This window comes from Ranitomeya variabilis, chromosome 5 (assembly GCF_051348905.1).
Source record: "Ranitomeya variabilis isolate aRanVar5 chromosome 5, aRanVar5.hap1, whole genome shotgun sequence".
Classification (NCBI taxonomy): domain Eukaryota; kingdom Metazoa; phylum Chordata; class Amphibia; order Anura; family Dendrobatidae; genus Ranitomeya; species Ranitomeya variabilis.
This window is the reverse complement of record NC_135236.1, coordinates 192,906,455-192,929,656: the sequence shown is the minus strand read 5'-3', so window position 1 is coordinate 192,929,656 and position 23,202 is coordinate 192,906,455. Positions and strand designations below refer to the sequence as shown.

At 46.7% G+C, this 23,202-nt stretch overlaps 1 protein-coding gene across 1 annotated transcript in view; it reads left to right on the top strand.

The window, feature by feature from the left end:
- The first annotated feature begins 1,458 nt into the window (after nucleotides 1–1,458).
- LOC143775491 (transient receptor potential cation channel subfamily M member 7-like) overlaps nucleotides 1,459–23,202 on the top strand; it is a 165,525-nt gene continuing 143,781 nt past the window's right edge. The window contains exon 1 of the mRNA XM_077263678.1: nucleotides 1,459–1,708. Coding sequence (XP_077119793.1) covers nucleotides 1,706–1,708 — 3 coding nt within the window. The 5' untranslated portion in view covers nucleotides 1,459–1,705. The remainder of the gene's footprint in view (nucleotides 1,709–23,202) is intronic.

The following is a 23,202-nucleotide window of genomic DNA, read 5'->3' as shown; positions in this document are numbered from 1 at the left end:
AATGTTTAGGCACACAGGGGCTCTCCAAACGTGACATGGTGTGGGCTAAAGATTGGAGCCAATTTTTCATTCAAAAAGTCAAATGGCGCTCCTTCCCTTCCGAGCCCTGCCGTGCGCCCAAACAGTGGTTTACCCCCACATATGAGGTATCAGCGTACTCAGGACAAATTGGACAACAACGTCCGTGGTCCAGTTTCTCCTTTTACCGCTGGGAAAATAAAACAATTGTTGCTAAAAGATCATTTTTGTGACTAAAAAGTTAAATGTTCATTTTTTACTTCCATGTTGCTTCTGCTGCTGTGAAACACCTGAAGGGTTAATAAACTTCTTGAATGTGGTTTTGAGCACCTTGAGGGGTGCAGTTTTTAGAATGGTGTCACTTTTGGGTATTTTCAGCCATATAGAACCCTCAAAATGACTTCAAATGTGAGGTGGTCCCTAAAAAAAATGGTTTTGTAAATTTTGTTGTAAAAATAAGAAATCACTGGTCAAATTTTAACCCTTATAACTTCCTAGCAAAAAAAAAAAATGTTTCCAAAATTGTGCTGATGTAAAGTAGACATGTGGGAAACGTTATTTATTAACTATTTTGTGTCACATAACTCTCTGGTTTAACAGAATAAAAATTCAAAATGTGAAAATTGCGAAATTTTCAAATTTTTTGCCAAATTTCCGTTTTTTTCACAAATAAACTCAGAAATTATCGACCTAAATTTACCACTAACATGAAGCCCAATATGTCACGAAAAAACAATCTCAGAATCGCTAGGATCCGTTGAAGCGTTCCTGAGTTATTACCTCATAAAGGGACACTGGTCAGAATTTCAAAAAACGGCCAGGTTATTAAGGTCAAAATAGGCTGGGTCATGAAGGGGTTAATATTTTGTAAACAATTGCTTCAGTAAAGAAAAAAAGCTCGCCGCTGTGGACACTGGACAGTGCCGGCACCGTGTCGGTGAGCAGCGCCTGCAGCGGACAGTGCCGGCACCGTGTCGGTGAGCAGCGCCTGCAGCGGACAGTGCCGGCACCGTGTCGGTGAGCAGCGCCTGCAGCGGACAGTGCCGGCACCGTGTCGGTGAGCAGCGCCTGCAGCGGACAGTGCCGGCACCGTGTCGGTGAGCAGCGCCTGCAGCGGACAGTGCCGGCACCGTGTCGGTGAGCAGCGCCTGCAGCGGACAGTGCACCGTGTCGGTGAGCAGCGCGCTACACCACGGCAGCTACACCACGGCAGCTACACCACGGCAGCTACACCACGGCAGCTACACCACGGCAGCTCCCCGGGTCGGTGCGGCAGGTATGACGTCCTCCTCTACAGTCTGCACTGAAAAGCTCTCAGCTCATAGTACTTGTACCAGCCTCGCCACGCCCACGTCCGTCATGGCCCCTCCTCTAGGGGCGGGGCGACATTCCTCTGCGCTCGCCGCCGTTGCCCTGTGATCTCCTTACGCCACGCTGCGCGGTCCTTCGACGCCTGACGTCACGCAGCCACGTGACTGACAGCCGGGAGCTCGCAGTCCTCCTCCTACCCCGTCAGTCCGGAGTGGTAGCTCCATTATGAAAGACTCATCCTCCGCTGAGTCCGGAGCGGAGACGGCTGCTGGGCGCGCTCTTCGATCAGCCAAGGGACCGTTCCCCACACAAGACATCTCCAATAGATGGCTGAACGTCCCGGAGGAGGCCTGCCTGACACTGCACGGTGAAGAGAATGGTGAGCAGCGGGGCGCAGGCCGCGGGCGGTGTGATACCGGGGACGAGTGACAGCCCGCCATAGTGCTGCGCTCAGGAGCCTGGGACACGGCTGATAGTCTGCAGCCCTGGGTGATGGCCGCTGCCTGCTCTGCCTCCTCCTCTAGTGTATCCTGAGGACAGCGGCCATGTGGGCAGAGTGTCAGCCCCTCATCCAGGGCAAGGTGCCCATACAGTCTCCTGGGGCTCATAGCTGTAGGGCGCTGTTTACACCTGCTGCAGCAACCACCACAGATCAGCGGCATGTCTGCTCCCAGCGGTCCTGTACTAGCCGATTACACAGGGTGACTGCCCTTCCTGGGGCTCATAGCTGTAGAGCGCTGTTTACACCTGCTGCAGTAACCACCACAGATCAGCGGCATGTCTGCTCCCAGCGGTCCTGTACTAGCCGATTACACAGGGTGACTGCCCTTCCTGGGGCTCATAGCTGTAGAGCGCTGTTTACACCTGCTGCAGGAACTACCACAGATCAGCGGCATGTCTGCTCCCAGCGGTCCTGTACTAGCCGATTACACAGGGTGACCGCCCTTCCTGGGGCTCTTAGCTGTAGGGCGCTGTTTACACCTGCTGCAGGAACTACCACAGATCAGCGGCATGTCTGCTCCCAGCGGTCCTGTACTAGCTGATTACACAGGGTGACTGCCCTTCCTGGGGCTCATAGCTGTAGGGCTCTGTTTACACGTGCTGCAGGAACTACCACAGATCAGCGCCATGTCTGCTCCCAGCGGTCCTGTACTAGCCGATTACACAGGGTGACTGCCCTTCCTGGGGCTCATAGCTGTAGAGCGCTGTTTACACCTGCTGCAGGAACTACCACAGATCAGCGGCATGTCTGCTCCCAGCGGTCCTGTACTAGCTGATTACACAGGGTGACTGCCCTTCCTGGGGCTCATAGCTGTAGGGCTCTGTTTACACCTGCTGCAGGAACTACCACAGATCAGCGCCATGTCTGCTCCCAGCAGTCCTGTACTAGCCGATTACACAGGGTGACTGCCCTTCCTGGGGCTCATAGCTGTAGGGCGCTGTTTACACCTGCTGCAGGAACTACCACAGATCAGCGGCATGTCTGCTCCCAGCGGTCCTGTACTAGCCGATTACACAGGGTGACTGCCCTTCCTGGGGCTCATAGCTGTAGAGCGCTGTTTACACCTGCTGCAGGATCTACCACAGATCAGCGGCATGTCTGCTCCCAGCGGTCCTGTACTAGCTGATTACACAGGGTGACCGCCCTTCCTGGGGCTCTTAGCTGTAGAGCGCTGTTTACACCTGCTGCAGTAACCACCACAGATCAGCAGCATGTCTGCTCCCAGCGGTCCTGTACTAGCCGATTACACAGGGTGACTGCCCTTCCTGGGGCTCATAGCTGTAGAGCGCTGTTTACACCTGCTGCAGGAACTACCACAGATCAGCGGCATGTCTGCTCCCAGCGGTCCTGTACTAGCCGATTACACAGGGTGACTGCCCTTCCTGGGGCTCATAGCTGTAGAGCGCTGTTTACACCTGCTGCAGGATCTACCACAGATCAGCGGCATGTCTTCTCCCAGCGGTCCTGTACTAGCTGATTACACAGGGTGACTGCCCTTCCTGGGGCTCATAGCTGTAGGGCTCTGTTTACACCTGCTGCAGGAACTACCACAGATCAGCGCCATGTCTGCTCCCAGCGGTCCTGTACTAGCTGATTACACAGGGTGACCGCCCTTCCTGGGGCTCATAGCTATAGGGCGCTGTTTACACCTGCTGCAGGAACTACCACAGATCAGCGACATGTCTGCTCCCAGCGGTCCTGTACTAGCTGATTACACAGGGCGACCGCTGCCAGACAAGAGCTGAACGACCGGTAATAGATGCTGAGTGTGCATCGGCTGTCATTGCTCTCGGCAGTGCAGCTTCTGATTACACAGGATAACGTGCTGCCGAGAGCCATGATCTTCTGTGCAAGCCATGAGAACGTTCCACCTGATGAGTGATCGCTGCACCGTAATCTTTCAGCTCCATGCTGTGCCCACTGGGCACTGATCCCCCTGGTAAGATGGATACAGCTGGGTGATGACCTGCTGGGCAAACTCTAGGGGCATGTACACTAAGGGCCTAATGGGGTGACAGGCTGAGGTGGCGTGGGAGTGTCGGCCATGCTTATGGCACGCTGGGGATGTGGCCTCCGATGCCATCTGTTATTGTCACAGACGTGGCATCGGACATGAAACCCACAGATCTAGTGCCAGGTGTGTGCGGACATGGAACGTGTGGCCTGCGGGCCCATTGGGTGATTGTTCTGCTGCAGGTCGCACACCAGTGCTTGAGGGGGTCGTGTTGTCGGCAGCACCCTGAGATGTGGACCCCTTCTACTAGAAGCAGAAGTGATACTCCCAGATGCAGAAGAGGTGGCACTTCAGGTACAAGGCATCTAAAAGACCAGAGAAGGAGCAGCCATTGCACAGTCTGACGGTCACATGGAACATTGGCCTGATTATGTAGTTATTCTAGAGCTGGTGGACAGACATGAAACCTGGTGATACTTGTTACATATAGCCCTAACCGCTCCCAGATTGTAGGTACAGTGGCATGTAGACGGGTAATGCTTCTAGGTGAAGGTGTTCATGTATGGTGGAGGGTCACAGGAGTACAGTACCCATGAGGGAGTATGGCCAGCGGCTCTGTCATACATATCCTGTATGGGTACTGTATGATGGAGGTATATAGAAGTGCAGTAAGGACCCCCATGGCAGGGTATGGGCACCAGATCCATGTCATACATATCCTGAACCTGTCTGTGTGCTGTATGGTGGAGGTATATCGAAGTGCTGTAAGGACCCCCATGGCAGGGTATGGGCACCAGATCCATGTCATACATATCCTGAACCTGTCTGTGTGCTGTATGATGGAGGTATATAGAAGTACAGTAAGGACCCCCGTGGCAGGGTATGGGCACCAGATCCATGTCATACATCTCCTGAACCTGTCCATGTACTGTATGATGGAGGTATATAGAAGTACAGTATGGACCCCCATGGCAGGGTATGGGCACCAGATCCATGTCATACATATCCTGAACCTGTCTGTGTGCTTTATGATGGAGGTATATAGAAGTGCAGTAAGGACCCCCATGGCAGGGTATGGGCACCGGATCAATGTCATACATCTCCTGAACCTGTCCATGTACTGTATGATGGAGGTATATAGAAGCACAGTATGGACCCCCATGGCAGGGTATGGGCACCAGATCCATGTCATACATATCCTGAACCTGTCTGTGTGCTATATGGAGGTATATAGAAGTACAGTATGGACCCCCGTGGCAGGGTATGGGCACCGGATCAATGTCATACATCTCCTGAACCTGTCCGTGTGCTGTATGATGGAGGTATATAGAAGTACAGTATGGACCCCCGTGGCAGGGTATGGGCACCGGATCCATGTCATACATATCCTGAACCTGTCCGTGTGCTGTATGATGGAGGTATATAGAAGTACAGTATGGACCCCCGTGGCAGGGTATGGGCACCAGATCAATGTCATACATATCCTGAACCTGTCCGTGTGCTGTATGATGGAGGTATATAGAAGTGCAGTATGGACCCCCGTGGCAGGGTATGGGCACCAGATCAATGTCATACATATCCTGAACCTGTCCGTGTGCTGTATGATGGAGGTATATAGAAGTACAGTATGGACCCCCGTGGCAGGGTATGGGCACCAGATCAATGTCATACATATCCTGAAACTGTCCGTGTGCTGTATGATGGAGGTATATAGAAGTGCAGTATGGACCCCCGTGGCAGGGTATGGGCACCAGATCAATGTCATACATATCCTGAAACTGTCCATGTACTGTATGATGGAGGTATATAGAAGTACAGTAAGGACCCCCGTGGCAGGGTATGGGCACCAGATCCATGTCATACATATCCTGAACCTGTCTGTGTGCTATATGGAGGTATATAGAAGTACAGTAAGGACCCCCGTGGCAGGGTATGGGCACCGGATCAATGTCATACATATCCTGAACCTGTCCGTGTGCTGTATGATGGAGGTATATAGAAGTACAGTATGGACCCCCGTGGCAGGGTATGGGCACCAGATCCATGTCATACATATCCTGAACCTGTCTGTGTGCTATATGGAGGTATATAGAAGTACAGTAAGGACCCCCGTGGCAGGGTATGGGCACCGGATCCATGTCATACATATCCTGAACCTGTCCGTGTGCTGTATGATGGAGGTATATAGAAGTACAGTATGGACCCCCGTGGCAGGGTATGGGCACCAGATCCATGTCATACATATCCTGAACCTGTCTGTGTGCTATATGGAGGTATATAGAAGTACAGTAAGGACCCCCGTGGCAGGGTATGGGCACCGGATCCATGTCATACATATCCTGAACCTGTCCGTGTGCTGTATGATGGAGGTATATAGAAGTGCAGTAAGGACCCCCGTGGCAGGGTATGGGCACCAGATCCATGTCATACATATCCTGAACCTGTCTGTGTGCTATATGGAGGTATATAGAAGTACAGTAAGGACCCCCGTGGCAGGGTATGGGCACCGGATCCATGTCATACATATCCTGAACCTGTCCGTGTGCTGTATGATGGAGGTATATAGAAGTGCAGTAAGGACCCCCGTGGCAGGGTATGGGCACCAGATCAATGTCATACATATCCTGAACCTGTCTGTGTGCTGTATGATGGAGGTATATAGAAGTACAGTATGGACCCCCGTGGCAGGGTATGGGCACCAGATCAATGTCATACATATCCTGAAACTGTCCATGTACTGTATGATGGAGGTATATAGAAGTACAGTAAGGACCCCCGTGGCAGGGTATGGGCACCAGATCCATGTCATACATATCCTGAACCTGTCTGTGTGCTATATGGAGGTATATAGAAGTACAGTAAGGACCCCCGTGGCAGGGTATGGGCACCGGATCAATGTCATACATATCCTGAACCTGTCCGTGTGCTGTATGATGGAGGTATATAGAAGTACAGTATGGACCCCCGTGGCAGGGTATGGGCACCAGATCCATGTCATACATATCCTGAACCTGTCTGTGTGCTATATGGAGGTATATAGAAGTACAGTAAGGACCCCCGTGGCAGGGTATGGGCACCGGATCCATGTCATACATATCCTGAACCTGTCCGTGTGCTGTATGATGGAGGTATATAGAAGTACAGTATGGACCCCCGTGGCAGGGTATGGGCACCAGATCCATGTCATACATATCCTGAACCTGTCTGTGTGCTATATGGAGGTATATAGAAGTACAGTAAGGACCCCCGTGGCAGGGTATGGGCACCGGATCCATGTCATACATATCCTGAACCTGTCCGTGTGCTGTATGATGGAGGTATATAGAAGTGCAGTAAGGACCCCCGTGGCAGGGTATGGGCACCAGATCCATGTCATACATATCCTGAACCTGTCTGTGTGCTATATGGAGGTATATAGAAGTACAGTAAGGACCCCCGTGGCAGGGTATGGGCACCGGATCCATGTCATACATATCCTGAACCTGTCCGTGTGCTGTATGATGGAGGTATATAGAAGTGCAGTAAGGACCCCCGTGGCAGGGTATGGGCACCAGATCAATGTCATACATATCCTGAACCTGTCTGTGTGCTGTATGGAGGTACTTAGAAGTACAGAAAGGACCCCCGTGGCAGGGTATGGGCACCAGATCAATGTCATACATCTCCTGAATGGGTCTGCTGTGTATGAAGCCTCAGAGCTGAACGTTTTCATTTCTTGGTGAATCCTGAGAATTTGTGAATCGTGCTGCAGCCTGTCACCGGTGAAGTGGTCCGGCTGCTTTATAAGCAGAGTTATATATAGAAGGTATGTTGGTCCTTTCAGGTGGGCGTTACACGCACCATGCAGTTCTGTACAAGAAGGGGCATGTCATCCCTGGGATCCTCCGGTGAAGGGGGCTGACTTGGAGGCAGGCTACGCGGCTATGTGGCTGAGTCCTCCTGTTCTGCATGGTGTCATGGTTTCATATGATAGTCAATATAGTAATAAACTGTGTCCTCCAGCAAGCGTCGAACATGAAGTCCCAACGTTCACCGCTTCCAGCACGTGTCTTCTCCAGTTATTGCTTCCTGTTCGGGTTGCAACATCTACCTGGGCATTATCTGTTACCGGCAGCTGAATCCGGCTGACAGTGTGAGCTCTAAGGGTTAAGGCACGTCACTTCACCTTTTTGGGGTTGATGTTTTCCTTGGCAGCTAAAAAGTATCTGTGCTTAGAGAAGACGTTGGGGATTAAAACTGACAAGTGCTTTATTGTCCTGTGATGGTGCGCTGCAGATTGCAAGGGCTCTTCTTTCTGTAGGGACTCGGCGGAACATTAATACCAGGACTTACGGCACATATTTGCATTTGGATGAAGTGCTTTCTGCTTGGCAATTGGGAGGGTCGCGCTTTGGACATATTTCAGGTTGCTGGAGCCTTGCACAGTCCAGGCCTGCAGTGAATGTATGTGGGCATTATTGGCATGCGCTCTGTTTGCGCTGGTGATGCCCAGAGGCTGCTGATTTATCTGCTCTTCCACTAAAGGTGCCTAAAGGGGTTTTCTCCTTTTGCATGCTTCTGTCCTTGTCACTACACTTACTTGCTCTCCTTTTATTTTCCCTATATAGATAGTGGCATGTAAAAGTTTGGGCACCCCTGGTCAAAATTACGGTTGTTATGAAGAACAGTTAAGCAAGTTGAAGACTAAATGATGTCTAAAAGCCTTGCCGTTAAAGATGCACATTTCCTTTGTAATTTAGGGGGGAAAAAAAATCATGTTTTACATGTTAAAAAAAAAATCCCCAGATAATTTTGGAAATGGAGAATCCAGCTCAACGAGGTAGTGAAAAAACCTTTTGTTTATTCACTAGAAAATGTGCTCAATAGAGGATAAAACATCAGCGTAGACAGTGAATAAAATGCAATATCAACGCGTTTCTGGTGACCAAGCACCCGTTATCATGATTAAGGGCGCCTTGATATCGTATTTTATTCACTGCCTATGCTGATGTTTTATCCTCTATTGAGCACATTTTCTAGTGAATAAAGGAAAGTTTTTTTTCACTACCTCGTTGAGCTGGATTCCCCATTTCTGTTGATTACTACACGCCCTGACACAGCGGTTCCGTTCTGAGTTCCTCAGGATGTCGACCATGGTGAGCTGGACTTTGTTCTATTTCGCAGATAACTTTGACCAAGTTTTCAGACCTTAAAGGGGTTGTCTGGTCATAACTGATAAGTTTGCAGTCTCTGTGTGACTGCAGATGTATGATCCCCCTCAGTGCACTGCACTGCAGGGACTCGCTGGTTTCAGACTGGAGGGTTTGTGTGAGTTATACACAGAGTTGTGGAGTCGGAGCCTTTGTCACGGAATTTGAGGAGTCTGAGTTGGAGGTCTGGCTTGCCGACTCCACAGCCCTGGTTATACATACCCCCGGCCAGTGGGCGCGGCCTTGCTCTCCATGCAATTACCGGTATGTGGAGTGAAGCAGCTCCCTCTAGTCGGACACCCCCATTGGCCATCTGCATCACCAGACCGGCATGGCCTCTGCTCTATACAAGTTCCCGGGTCTGAAACCGGTGAATCCCAGCAGTGCACAGTGCGTCTGCTGGGCAGAATCATAGGTCTGCAGCCCCACGGAGAGACTGCAGAATTATGGGTTTTGACTGGACAACCCCTTTAATTAGCCTGTTAGGATTATGGCTTGTTCACTATCATCATTAGGCTACCGTCACACTATCAGTATTTGGTCAGTATTTTACATCAGTATTTGTAAGCCAAAACCAGGAGTGGGTGATAAATGCAGAAGAGGTGCATATGTTTCTATTCTACTTTTCCTCTAATTGCTCCACTCCTGGTTTTGGGGTACAAATACTGATGTAAAATACTGACCAAATACTGAATGTGTGACGGCAGCCTTAGGAAAGTCAGGTGATGCAAACTTCCCACAAGTCCTGTGGACCGATGATGTTAAAATAGAAGTCTTTGACCACAATTATCAAAAGTATGTGTGGATAAAAAAAGCACAGAATTTCAGGAAAAGAACATCTCTACAACCATTAAGCATGGGGGGTGGATCAACGTGTTGTGGTTGTCTAACAGCAGCAAAACATGCAGCCTCCAAGACTCGAACATATTATTCGAGCACGCCCACGATACTTGGATGCAATAATTGAGGAATATGGTGGTTCAGAGTTTGCGCTGCCCAAGGTTTAAAGATACGATTACACAGGAAGGTGAAGCAGGAATGCGGTTTATTTTGTCAACACGTTTCAGGGATTTCGCACCTTTTCATCAGGACCAAACCATGATGATCATTTATTGCAACGTATCTCCTTGGTGGTCCTGCTGCAACCTTTACATGTTTCTGTAGAAATTGTGACTGTCACAACCCTTTCAGGTTTGCGTATCTATAATATTTGATACCGCTTTTCAGTTAAGACCCTATTTGCGCTTTTTGTCTCTCCAGTTTTACCATTTTATACCAGATACTTGGATAACACCGAGCATTCTCAGATAACGTTACTCGAGCACGTTCGCTCATCACTAATAATGATCCTAAACACATGTCAAAATCCACCATAGACTATGTCAAAATCCATAGACTACCTCAAAAGGCGCAAGCTGAAGGTTTCACAATGGCCCTCACAGTCCCCTGATCTGAACATTATTGATAACATGTGGCTAGACCTGAAAATAGCAGTGCATGAAATGCAACCCAGGAATCTCACAGAACTGGAAGAATTTTCCAGGGAAGAATGGATGAAAATTCCTCAAACAAGAACTGAAAGACTGTTGGCTGGCTACAAATCTTTGATACTTACAAAAGGTGGTTCTACTAGGTACTAACCATGCAGGCTGCCCAAACTTTTGCATCGGCCGAGTTTTTTATTTTTTTTTCCTTTTTGTACTATTTAAAAAATGACATGTATTATGTATCATCCTTAAGTTTAGGCCTTTTTAAGCCATTGAATGTAGCCTTTTAGTTTCAGGTCTTCGTATCCATAGAAGTTCCAGATGGTGGGCAGCAAAAAATCAAAAATTCAGTTGGCTACTCTAGTGGCATAATTTGCTAATAGCGTGTTTATAGTTTTCACTTCTTTCTTTGAATGCTTTAAGGACGATTGGGCCCTGATTTATCAGGACTGGCATTTCACACTCAAGTCTTAATGAGGGCCGGGCTGGGATAAGATGCGCCAAATTCATTAACAGTTGCATGCCTCTCAATGAACTTAGTACATCTGATCAGTGAGCGTGTCTCCGTACGCCTTGCCAGAAATGTTACTTAAGTCAGGCACTGGAGTAATGTTTTTTGGGAGTTATGCCCTACCAAAGCTCCTACCTATCTTCGCCCAGCTTGGAGGAACTACCTGAAACTTACATGAAAACACCAGGTAGCTATATTTTTGTACCACTTCGCATTACGCGAAAGAAATTGGTGACTTTTCAAAGTGTAAACACTTTGAATCAACCTCATCATGTATGTTACTCAGATGACCACATGGATAGAAAGCCTTTTTTTTGTTAAATGTTTTGAATGCACACATGGTCGTATATCCAGGCTCATCTGATGGTGTTTTTGTAGTATGCACATGGCATGGGTATGCTCACATGTAGAGCCCCAGGCGGGTAAAAGGGTGCTTGTCACTTTGAAGCAGCTTCTGATGGAATCTGCTCCAAGGTATGGCTGCAAAGTATTGCTTCAAGGAAAAAACTTCCAAAATGCTGCAAAAACTCTTGAAAAGCACTCCAGGAAATGAGAAACTCTCCAAATAAATGGTGTTTCCTGAAGTGCTTTCCATTCAAAAACAAAACTTGTTTTTGATCTCCTCAGAAAACCCCCCATTTGCAAGTAGGTTAAACCTTCTCTGCAGCCTACGTTTGCTGTCCAAACCACAGGCAACATGAATCAGATCTTGGTTGTACGATCTCAGCCCTGTGTATTTTATTCCCGGAGCTCCAGGTGATTTATGGGTCTCTCACATGTATCCACATAGTCAAGGAAACCTAAGGAAACATCGGCCTTCTAACTATTTTCTCAGAAAAAACTGAACATGTCAGCGAAACATATACCTGGCTGCAATTATGCATCCCGGCTCTGATCCATGCTGCCTGCAGTTTGGACTGCATGAATCCAGTGACAGGTTGTCTTTCAGGTGGGTTTATATTTACCGAGTTAAGGCATTGAATGACCTCCATCCGGTAAATGTTTGCCAATTAGAGGTAGTTTATTAGCTTGTTTACACAGACCAACTGCTCTTAACGATGCCCGCTGAAGGGTCTGTAAATCGATCAGTACACATAGGCTGCCATTTGTTCTCAGCCACGCGAGTGTAGAACGATATACCGTAGAACGGTCATTAAAATGATACCTTGGTTGATGAAATCCGTCTTGTGGTTGTTGTTTAAACTTTATTTTCAGTTTTGAAGTAATGAGATGCTCGTGCCCCGGGGTGGCCTGTGGGGGGTCTTCATGTGGTGCTCTGCTTAGGTATTCATAATGCAGACTGCTGACAGGTCACTGATCCCTCAGTGACCTGCCCCCTAGTTTACATAATGAATAATCGATGATCTATCCATCCCCTTCTGCAGGCATCGGCGGTGGCACCTGCGCTGATCACTGAGGGATCAGTGACCTGCCAGAGGCCGTACACATGAATAGCTTATCAGAGCACCACATGAAGACCCACAGCCCATCCCACAGACCCACCAATGAGCACGGGCATATCATTAACTCAGAATTGAAAATAAAGATTAAACAACAACCACAAGACTGATTTCATCAACCCAGGTATCATTTTAATAAGTATAACGGCGCCGGCCTGACACTGTGTGTGGGTTACTGTGCACAATCCTGCTGACAGGTTCCCTTTAACCATAGTGGTCTCCAACCTGTGACCCTCTAGCTGTTGCAAAAGTACAGGTCACAGCCCAGGTGTTGTTTTATGCTGGAGAGTGGCTCAGCACGGCACTGCTTATTCCCCCATGTTTGTGCATGCAGTTTTTATTATGGGCATCCTATTCAAAGAATCTGTTCCAGGAAATGTTCCTGCAGTCTCTTCTGTTGAAACCACATGTGAAAGAAGCACTTGAGTTCTATATATTGGGGGTTAAGGAGGGGGGAGATTTCACAAACCTCTGCACTGAAACACTCTCAGCAGGCACTTAATTCAGTGTGTGCATGTAAATTCAGAAATTTGCATTCATTGTTGCTGGGAAGTAAAAAAAAAAAAATTTTTTTTTTTTTTTTTTAAATGTCCGTAACCAGCTTTCCATGACTCTTACACACCACATAGGGCCAATTTAGAAGTCTGTTTTTCACGTACGTGTTCTGCTGACCTTTTTCATGGATAGATCACATATCCATTATGGGCTAAAGTGCTCACGTGCCTGTGTTTTCCCCCTTTTTTCTGGACTCTGTCCCAAGTCACAGATCAAAATTGTCAATTTAAAATCAGCATGTTTGTGACAATCACGGACAGCGTACAAATGCAATCCATGTGCTGTATTTTTACCATTGTAATGGGCAGAAACTTTGCAAGTCATTGTATGAGATATGATTGTGCTGGTGTAGCAAATGGGCTGCTTTCTGCTGATTTTCTCAACACAATGAGAATACAAATTTTAGAAAAAAAATCAGAAGATCTTCTGGAAGAGGTTTTAGTTTGTGTTTTGTGTCAATACGCAGCTCATTGGGAATCCTTTTAATTTTGCACTTGTGGGTTGTAATATATTTTTTTCCAGTTAGATCTTTTTATTGGCTACTGCTGTAAATATGAAAGTATATCTCACGTCGAGTTATGAAGTCCTAGTGGGAACCATAAGCATGTAAGCCATAAAGTAAATAGAAGATGACCCTCACCCCTGTTATTTCAGTATTATGTGGCAAGTGTCATTTTAAGGATTTAACTTGTTTAATGTTCATGTGCTACATGCTGACTTTTTTTTCTGTCTGAATGGGATTTTTTTTCCTCCTGCAAGGATGTTTTTTATTGCCTTGTTTATTTATAAATGTATTTGATTCTCATCCTTTGATTTCTGCTGCAAGTTTTCTATCAGATTTGTAGTCCTATTCAGTAGGGGTACTCATCTACTTTTCCTTGGAGAGATGAGCCTGCTTATTCTTCTTCCACATTAGAGACAAATCCTGTGAGTGGGATATAAAATACCCTGTTTCCTTGTACTGGATGGGAATTTAAGCGGATCAAATGATTAGTTGTCACATCCTGAAAGTTAGTGTATGGCCACAGATGCCAATTAAATATTGTGCTTTGTCAGGAGATTGATCATTTGGAGTCTTACAGTCTTGTTCTCATGTTATTAAATTACTTTAGGCAGCATGAAAATAAGCAAGTTTGCAATTGACTTGCTTTTTTTTTTTTTTTTTTTTAATGTTTTCTCCTGCAATGAGAGCTTTTATCTTCCATTGTGTACAGCTAGCTTCCGTGGCTCTCTACCACTAGTGCCGTGGCCAAGAGTGCTGTAGTAGTTGAAGTCCAGGATAGCGGTTAACTCTTAATATCCCAGTTAGCTCTCTCCAGCCCGTAGATCTCTATACATCAGTCAGCAGCTCGACTACCCCCCTCTCAGTTTCTGAAGAGGTACTGTTATATATCTTACAAAATCGCCAGCCAGTAGTTTTCACAGCAGGTCTCCTAATCTCGGCTATAGCTTGCTGTCCAGAGCTCTGTCCAAATGGCCTGTTATCTTCATGTGAACATCTACTGATAAGTGTTAACTCCAGAACAAAAAAGTGATAGGTGAATGTATTACAGCAGAACTTTTGCTGAGCTTTATATTTCTACTAATTCACCAGAACTTTCACTCAAGTAGGAGAGCTCACCCTGCTAGAAACCAGGGAAGCAAGGAGACTGGAAAGCTCTGATCTGCTCAAGAAAAAACTGTCACCAACTTTTTGCCATATAAAGTAGGGCCAGCACCTGTAAGCCCTCTGTTACAGCATACTAAATTCTCTATGTACGTCCCCAATCCGCTCTGGAAGGCAAAGAAAAAAGTACCTTTTATTATACTCTCCTATGGGGCGGTCTGGTCTGATGGGAGTCTCTGGTTTTGATCTGACTCCTCCTCTTCTTACGATCGCCGTCTTCCTTCTCTGCTTTGTGGGTATGACACTTTGTACGTCATTCACACAGTGTCCTCCATTATGCCTCTCTGCCCTGCCGAGAGAAGAGCAAAGAATTGTGGTGCCGGCTCTCCTTGGCCTTTCCCTGTGCATGTGCACTACAGAGTACTGGCCGCTGGCTCTCCCCACCCGAGTTTGACAGCATGCATAGAAATACATGCTGTCACTCTCTGGTAAGGAGAACAGATGGCCAGTCCGGGCATTACGTTGCGATCCCTGTTGGAGTTACGTGGCTGTCTGACTCTTTCCTTAGGGCTTGTTACCACTTGCGAGAAACACGTCCGTGTCTCGCATGTGGAAACCAAGCTCTGGCGCCGGCACTCCAGAGCGGAGCGTGCGGCCGCATAGGAACACATGGAGCTGCACGCTCCGCTCCAATGTGCCGGCGCCAGAGCTTGGTTTCCACATGCGAGACACGGACGTGTTTCTCGCAAGTGGAAACAAGCCCTTATACTGAGAGTAGGGACGATGGGACTGACCCAGGCCCTCTGACGGATTTTGAACTTTTTTTTTCTCAGTGCACTAAGCTCAAGAAATTACAGAAATTTGGTAGCAAAAATAGAATTTTTATTGAAATGTACTTAGAAAGTTGCATTTATTAGCTAAACCTATGCAAATTTTCATGTAATCTAGTGTAAATCAGCATTGGTCAATCTTCTTCACTCCTTTCACCTCGGTCCTGACTCGCAGGTTCATTCTGGGCTCTATCTGTGACCCAGAAGTTACTTTTACAATGTACCTATATAGAGTGTTAGGCTGCATTAGCTAGGAGTCTGATAAACAATAAAAATGATTTCAGATAGTGTAGTCTTTAAAGTGATTTTATTGTCAATTATTTGCCACAATCCGGGGATGTACGATGGCAGCTGGTGGGCAACGGGGAAGCCTAGACATTCTGTAACTTCATAATGCCTCCTACTACGTCACCCTTTTTGATAAATGTGCAACATAGCCAGTGTGAAGGATTATGGTAGTTTGTACAGTATAATTGGTGGAGATGGGTTTCTGTATGTAGAGCCATATTTATCTTCACCATGCACTGTTGTACTGTGGTCTCATGTTCTTTGGAGACTTCTATGTGGAAGAGAGATAATGGTTCTCGGGGCCTTGTATGTGTTCACTCGGGACTTGTTTAAACTCCTCTGTGTCTGTTAAGCTGCATTGCATTCCTGTTTATCTGCCTTGTGTGGATAAAGGGCTTTTATGGCTTTTGACTACACGCTGTCGAATTATTACCGTACTTTAAGAGGAATCCAGGAGTCATTCTGCCGAACAAGTAGCTTTCCCCTCGCCCTCCACCCCCCACTATTTTTGCGATGCAGTTTGAATGCTGGTCATCCAGAAGGATTGACTTCTATTTTGCTTTTTACGAAGCGCTTCAGGATGTCTCTTATTTTTGGTCTATAAGTTATACCACGCTAGGTATTCACGGTATCCTTCTATAGCAGTGTTTCCCAAACTCCAGTCCTCAGGGCCCCCAACACATCGTGTTTTCAGGATTCCCTTAGTATTATATAGGAGTCTGTGGCAGTTTCTGATGCCTTACTAATAATTCCATCACCCATCCCATACTAAGGACATCCTCAGAACATGACGTGTTGGGGGCTCTGAGCTCTGGAGTTTGGGAAACACTGCTCTAGAAGTAGTGTGATTACCTTTAAATAGTGTAGTTGTGTACTGGGGTACACTTGGTGGGGGTCATTACTTAATGCAAGTCTTAACCTTGAAAGTGATGGAGTATAATGTTCTAAATATATTTAGAGGCACATACTGTACCTCTTTAATAAATTTGCCTCAGCTTTTGGCTGAATAAACTCCAGAAACAGACATAGATTTGTAGGTAACTCCATCGCCATAGATATTACACAAATATCACTGTACTATCCGTTATGGGCTAAGATTTTGTCAATTCTAGGTGCTAATGTTTAACTAATCATGATTCTATCACTAGTGATACTGAATGTTGGGAAGACTGTACTCCGTGAAGAAATGGCATAAAGTATGTATGCCCAAATGCCAATGCAATGGTCCAACAGCCAAATTATTCCTTCAGATGCTGAGGCTGGCTTCACCTCTCATTCCTCTTTTTGATTATTCTTTTCCCCTGTACAATTTCCGGAAACAAAGCAGGCCTCCCAAATGTGGCTTGTGACCCACGTTGGTCATGTATGTATGTATGTATGTATGTATGTATGTATGTATGTATGTATGTATGTATGTATGTATGTATGTATGTATGTATGTATGTATGTATGTATGTATGTATGTATGTATGTATGTATGTATGTATGTATGTATGTATGTATGTATGTATGTATGTATGTATGTATGTATGTATGTATGTATGTATGTATGTATGTATGTATGTATCAAAATTGCGTTATGAAGTGAGCACATGTCCATTTGCCATGTGTTCATATTTTCCTAGCTATTGAACCTGTTGGCGAGCAATTTTGTTTTATCGCCACAACAGCACCCCACGAGAGAGGGGATCCGCCCACCATCAGGACATCAGTTGGGTTCCTGTCCTGAAGTTGGAACCTGGGGGAAGACGAGCTTACCTGGGACCAAGCAGCCTCTGCGTGGTATCTGAGGGAACGGCAGAGCCTGGGACGCCAGACGCAGTGTTGGGGGTGCTCTGCACGCAGACCTCTCCTCGTCTGGCAGATGGATGTCGTGATCCCGCGTCCGGGGGAGGCCACCCTGAGTCACGCGGGTGCAGCGCAGGTGGAGTGGGGCTCCCTGTGTTCATCCAGAAGCTGGCCGGCATCGTCTTCCGGTGGCAGCAGTAAAGCGCCCGTGGCCGTGACCCAGGAGAGGAGGCGTGGCCGAGCCATCTTAGGCGGGCATCGGGGCTACAGCAGTATGCGACAAGAATAAGGGGAGCACAATTTTCATATGGACTATCTCAGCCAACACTCCCTGAACCAAGGGGACTGGTCCCTGGATCGGCAGGTTTTCAAGCAGATAGTACGTCTATGGGGTCTTCCGGTTATAGTTCTTTTTGCGACAAGAAACAGGCAGGTCAGGAGGTTCGCGTCACTACGGGCATCTGACCAGCCAGAGATAATAGATTCCCTTCAGGTCCGGAGGGATTATACTCTGGCGTATGAGTTTCCCTCGATGTGTTTGATTCTGTTGGTCCTCGGGAAGATCAGGGAGGAGGGGGCGAGGGTAATGCTGATTGCTCCTTCTGGCCCAGGAGGCAATGGTTCTCCTGGCTAAGGGCGATGTCGGTGACTGACCTGTGGGTGCTGCCAACGAGCCCGGAGCTTCTCACTCAGGGCCCATTCTGTCATCCTCAGACGGAGGGTCTTCCCTTGTTGGTGTGGAATTTGAGAGGGAGCTGCTGAGGCATAGAGGGTTCTCAGAGCCCTTAATTGCTACTTTACTAAATAGTAGGAAGGAAGTCGCTACAAAGATTTATTGTAAAACTTGGAAAAGGTTTTTAAGGTTCCACTCAGCTCCCCTGTCGGATCAGGTTCCAATTCAGGCGATTCTGGAGTTTTCCAGAAGGCCAGAGAATTGGGATGATCAGTCAATACTCTTAGGGTACAGGTGTCGGCATTGTATAACTATAACGTGGCAGGGAACAGGTGGATCACTAAGTTCATCGAGGCCTGTGAGCGCAGTAACCCAGTTCATATTGCTAAATTGCTCCCATGGGATTTAAACCTTGTAATAGATGCATTAATGGGCCCTCCCTTTGAACCCTTAGACTCTGCTTCGCTGAAGGTGCTGACCCTTAAAACAGCTCGGTTAGTAGCCTGAACCTCTGCGAGACGGGTCAGTGACATTCAGGCGTTATCAGTAGATCCCGCTTTCCTGATGGTCTATCAAGATAAGTTTTAAAACCAGACCCAGCCTACCTACCAAAGGTCTCTTCTAGATTTCATAGAAGCCAGGAGATCTATCTTCCATCTTTTTATGATAGCCCTATTCCAGTGGAAGAACAAGGGTTCCATACTCTAGATCAGAGGTCCCCAACGTTTCTGACCTTGAGAGCCACATTCTGCTCTGACAGAGGATCATGAGCCACATCCAGCCTTGAGAGAGGGTCGCGAGCCACATTCAGCTCCTGCCCCCCTCACAGTAGTGGCAACTAAAGCCCCCATTACAGGCATAATGGTAACCAAAGCTTTTCCACAAAAATCAACCACCCCAAAGCAGTATACAAAGATCCAGGGGTTCCTACAATACCCCCATTCAGTATTCTCCTATAAAGCACTCCCAAGACAGTCACATCTGGCTTCAAACACCTCCTCTGACAGGTGGTGTCATCTTGTCTCCAGCGTACCATGCTTAAAGGGAAGGTGCCGCATTTTATTTTTTGTATTAAAAATAATTGTTTATATAAACAATTATTTTTAAAACAAATTTACATTTTTTAACTTTAACATTTTTTTATTATTAATTATTTTTTCAGCCTCTGGGCGCCGCCATTTTGCTTTGCAGGAGTGTAAGTGTAGCTGCCCGACACGTACACTCTGCAAATACAGTACCCCTGGGCATAGGAGTCTGCGGTCGGCGTCCGACCCCATACCTATCATTGAGCTGCTCCCTCCTGTGATCTGGCCACGCCCCTGAGCCGTCCACATCACAGCAGAGGCAGGAGGTCGGCGCCATCTTTCTGGAGCTCAGTGTGTCTGTGAGCTCCAGTTTCCCAGCATAATCGCAGGAGCCCTGCAGTTATAGGAGAAGGAGGAGACCAAAGACAGCACATGAGGGAGAAGGGAGCAGCGCCGGGACCCATTCTATGGTGGTCCTGGCTGAGCACCTGCACACGGGTCTGGGGTAATAGAGGGGGCAGCATGACCTCCAGTTAGGTGCAGTCAGGGGAAGGCTGGTGAGGCAGCTGAAGACAGGGGTCTTATTTTTATCGTTACTATATGGCTACATTTCCTTCCCAGTGTCACCCCGTACTGCGCCTGTCGCCTCGCTTTCACACATCGCCAGGACAGGATCTGAGGAGGGGAATGGGGTCTTTGCATGCAAAGTCTGGATCAGAACAGGCCATCAATCAGCAGAAATGTTTCCTGGATTTCTGTGGAGCAGACAAGCAGTCGGCCCATCCATGTGTATAAAAGACAGCGCTCTATGTACAATCCCTGGCTGCTTCGCACACAGAACAGGGTGCCCCCCACCATAGACCAGCACACTGCTCTCCTGAAATCCTAGTTGTACACTAGGTTTTTGTCAAATTTTAGTAGCTGCTCCCCCTAGTGTTTAAAAGTGGAAATGCCAAATCTTTTAATATTATTTTTCATATTTTACTAAATTATAAACAAATGATATTTTATGAGAATTTAAACATTACATTTTTTTTTTATTTTATTTTTTTATGGCACCTTCCCTTTAAATCATCTCAAAACCCCTAATACCAGTTCATGTGCATCCAGATCTGCTCTTCTGTGCAGGGCTGCTCACAAAATTCTCAATTTTCAGATTTGCTCTTCATACCTGTTTGCTATTAGTGGAGCTAATGCACCAAGCTGACAGACACCCTCGTGCCACAATTCATGGGACCGCGAGCCTCATGTGGCACCCGAGCTACAGGTTGGGGACCCCTGCTCTAGATGTTAAGAGCGGTACTAGAGTATTTAGGAAGAACTCAGGCCTGGAGGCAGAGTAGGGCATTGTTTGTTTCCTTCCAAGGTCAAAGGAAGGGGTTCAGTGTCACAAAAAAAACTCTATTGCCGGGTGGATAAGAGATGCGATGTGCCTAGCCTATTCTGCCAAAGGGGAGTCTCCACTGGAAGGAATAAGCGCTCACTCAGTGCGAGCCATGGCATCGCCCGGGGTGGAAAAGGCGGACGTCTCCATTTATCTAATTTGTAAGGCGACAACGTGGTTGTCACCTTCCACTTTTTATAGACACTACTGTGTTGATCTTTCGTCCTTTTCCAGTTTAGACTTTGGCCAATCAGTACTTAACCCCTTCACCCCGCGGCCCTTTTCCGTTTTTGCCTTCTCGCTTTTCGCTCCCCTCCTTCCCAGAGCCATAACTTTATTTTTCCGTCAATATGGCCATGTGAGGGCTTGTTTTTTGCAGAACAAGTTGAACATTTGAACAATATCATTGGTTTAACATGTCGTGTACTAGAAAACGGGAAAAAAATTCCAAGTGCGGTGAAATTGCAAAAAAGTGCAATCCCACACTTGTTTTTTGTTTGGCTTTTTTGCTAAGTTCACTAAATGCTAAAACTGACCTGCCATTATGATTCTCCAGGTCAGTATGAGTTCATAGACACCAAGCATGTCTAGGTTACTTTTTATCTAAGTGGTAAAAAAAAATCCAAATTTTGCTAAAAAACAAAACAAAAAAAACAAAACGCAATTTTCCAATACCTGTAGCGTCTCCATTTTTCTTGATCTGGGGCCAGGTGAGGGCTTATTTTTTGCGAGCCGAGCTGACGTTTTTAATGATTCTATTTTGGTGCAGATATGTTCTTTTGATCACCCGTTATTGCATTTTAATGCAATGTTGCGGCGACCAAAAACCAATAATTCTGCCGTTTCAAATTTTTTTTTCTCTCTATGCTGTTTAGTGATCAGGTGAATGCTTTATTGATGGATCCGGCGATTCTGAATGCGGCAATATCAAATATGTGTAGGTTTGGTTTTTTTTTTATTTTAATTATTTTATTTTGAATGGGGTGAAAGGGGGGTGATTTAAACATTTATCTATTTTCATATTTTTTTAACTTTTTTCTTTTTTTTTCTTTTTCTTTTGCCATGCTTCAATAGCCTCCATGGGAGGCTAGAAGCTGGCACAACTCGATCGGCTCTGCTACATAGCAGCGATCATCAGATCGCTCCTGTATAGCTGAATTACAGGCTTGCTATGAGCGCCGACCACAGGGTGGCACTCACAGCAGGCTGGCCTCAGTAACCATAGAGGTCTCAAGGAGACCTTTGGTTGCTATGCCAATGCATCACTGACCCCCGATCATGTGACGGGGGTCGGCGATGCGCTCATTTCCGGCCCGATGGCCGGTTAAATGCCGGTGTCAGCGTTTGACAGCAGCATTTAACTAGTTAATAGCGGTGGGTGCATCGCGATTTCACCCGACGCTATTGCGCGCACATGTCAGCTGTACAAAACAGCTGACATGTCCCGGCTTTGATGCAGGCTCACCCGCATCAAAGCTGGGGTACCGACCTCCGCAGTAATAGTACGGCGGAGGTCGGTAAGGGGTTAATGCTGTGGTCCCCCACCGGTGATACTCTCAGAAAGTCTCTCGTGGGATGCTGTCGTGGCGATTGGAAAACCGTTTATGTACTGGTAATAGGATTTTAGAGTACACGACAGCATCCGCACATTCCCTCTCGTTATTGAGCGCCGGATTTCAGGCATCTGAAGTAAGGTGTTATATAGATATTCACTCTATAGGGGTGATGGTATTGTATAAGTAACATGTTTGTTGGGTACTAATGCAATGGGCGGTTCCTCTCATACTCTGAAAACCAACTGAGGAGGCGAGGGGGCCGCCCCCCTTATTAACCTGTAGGTTCCTGTCCTGATGGTGGGCGGATCCCCTCTCATGGGGTGCTGTCGTGGACTCTGTAAAATCCTATTACTGGTACGTAATAACCGGTTTTTGGTACATTTTTACATTTATTGAAGTACTAGCTGAACAGCCTGGCGTTGCCTGGGCATAGTAAATATCTGTGGTTAGTTATAGCACCTCACTTCTCTTATTTTCCCATCACGCCTCTCATTTTCTCCCTCACTCCTCTCATTCCCCACTAACACTTGTCATTTCGACCTCACATCTGTCATTTTCTGATCACTCCACTATTTTCCCTCACTCTTCTCATTTTGCACTCACACCTTTTCATTTTCACATCACACCTCTCATTTTCCCCTCAGTATATACATGTTTGTCATCTTCCTTATATATAGTATACACCTGTCATCTCCTGTATATAGTATATACCTGTCATCTCCCCTGTATATAGTATATACCTGTCATCTCCCCTGTATATAGTATATACCTGCATGTCATCTCCCCTGTAAATAGTATATACCTGCTATGTCATCTCTTCTGTATATAGTATATACCTGTGTCATCTCCTCCTATATATAGTATATACCTGTATGTCATCTCCTGTATATAGTATATACCTGCTGTATGTCATCTCCTCCTGTATATAGTATATACGTGTGTCATCTCCTCCTGTATATAGTATATACCTGTATGTCATCTCCTCCTGTATATAGTATATACCTGTATGTCATCTCCTCCTGTATATAGTATATACCTATAAGTCATCTCCTCCTGTATATAGTA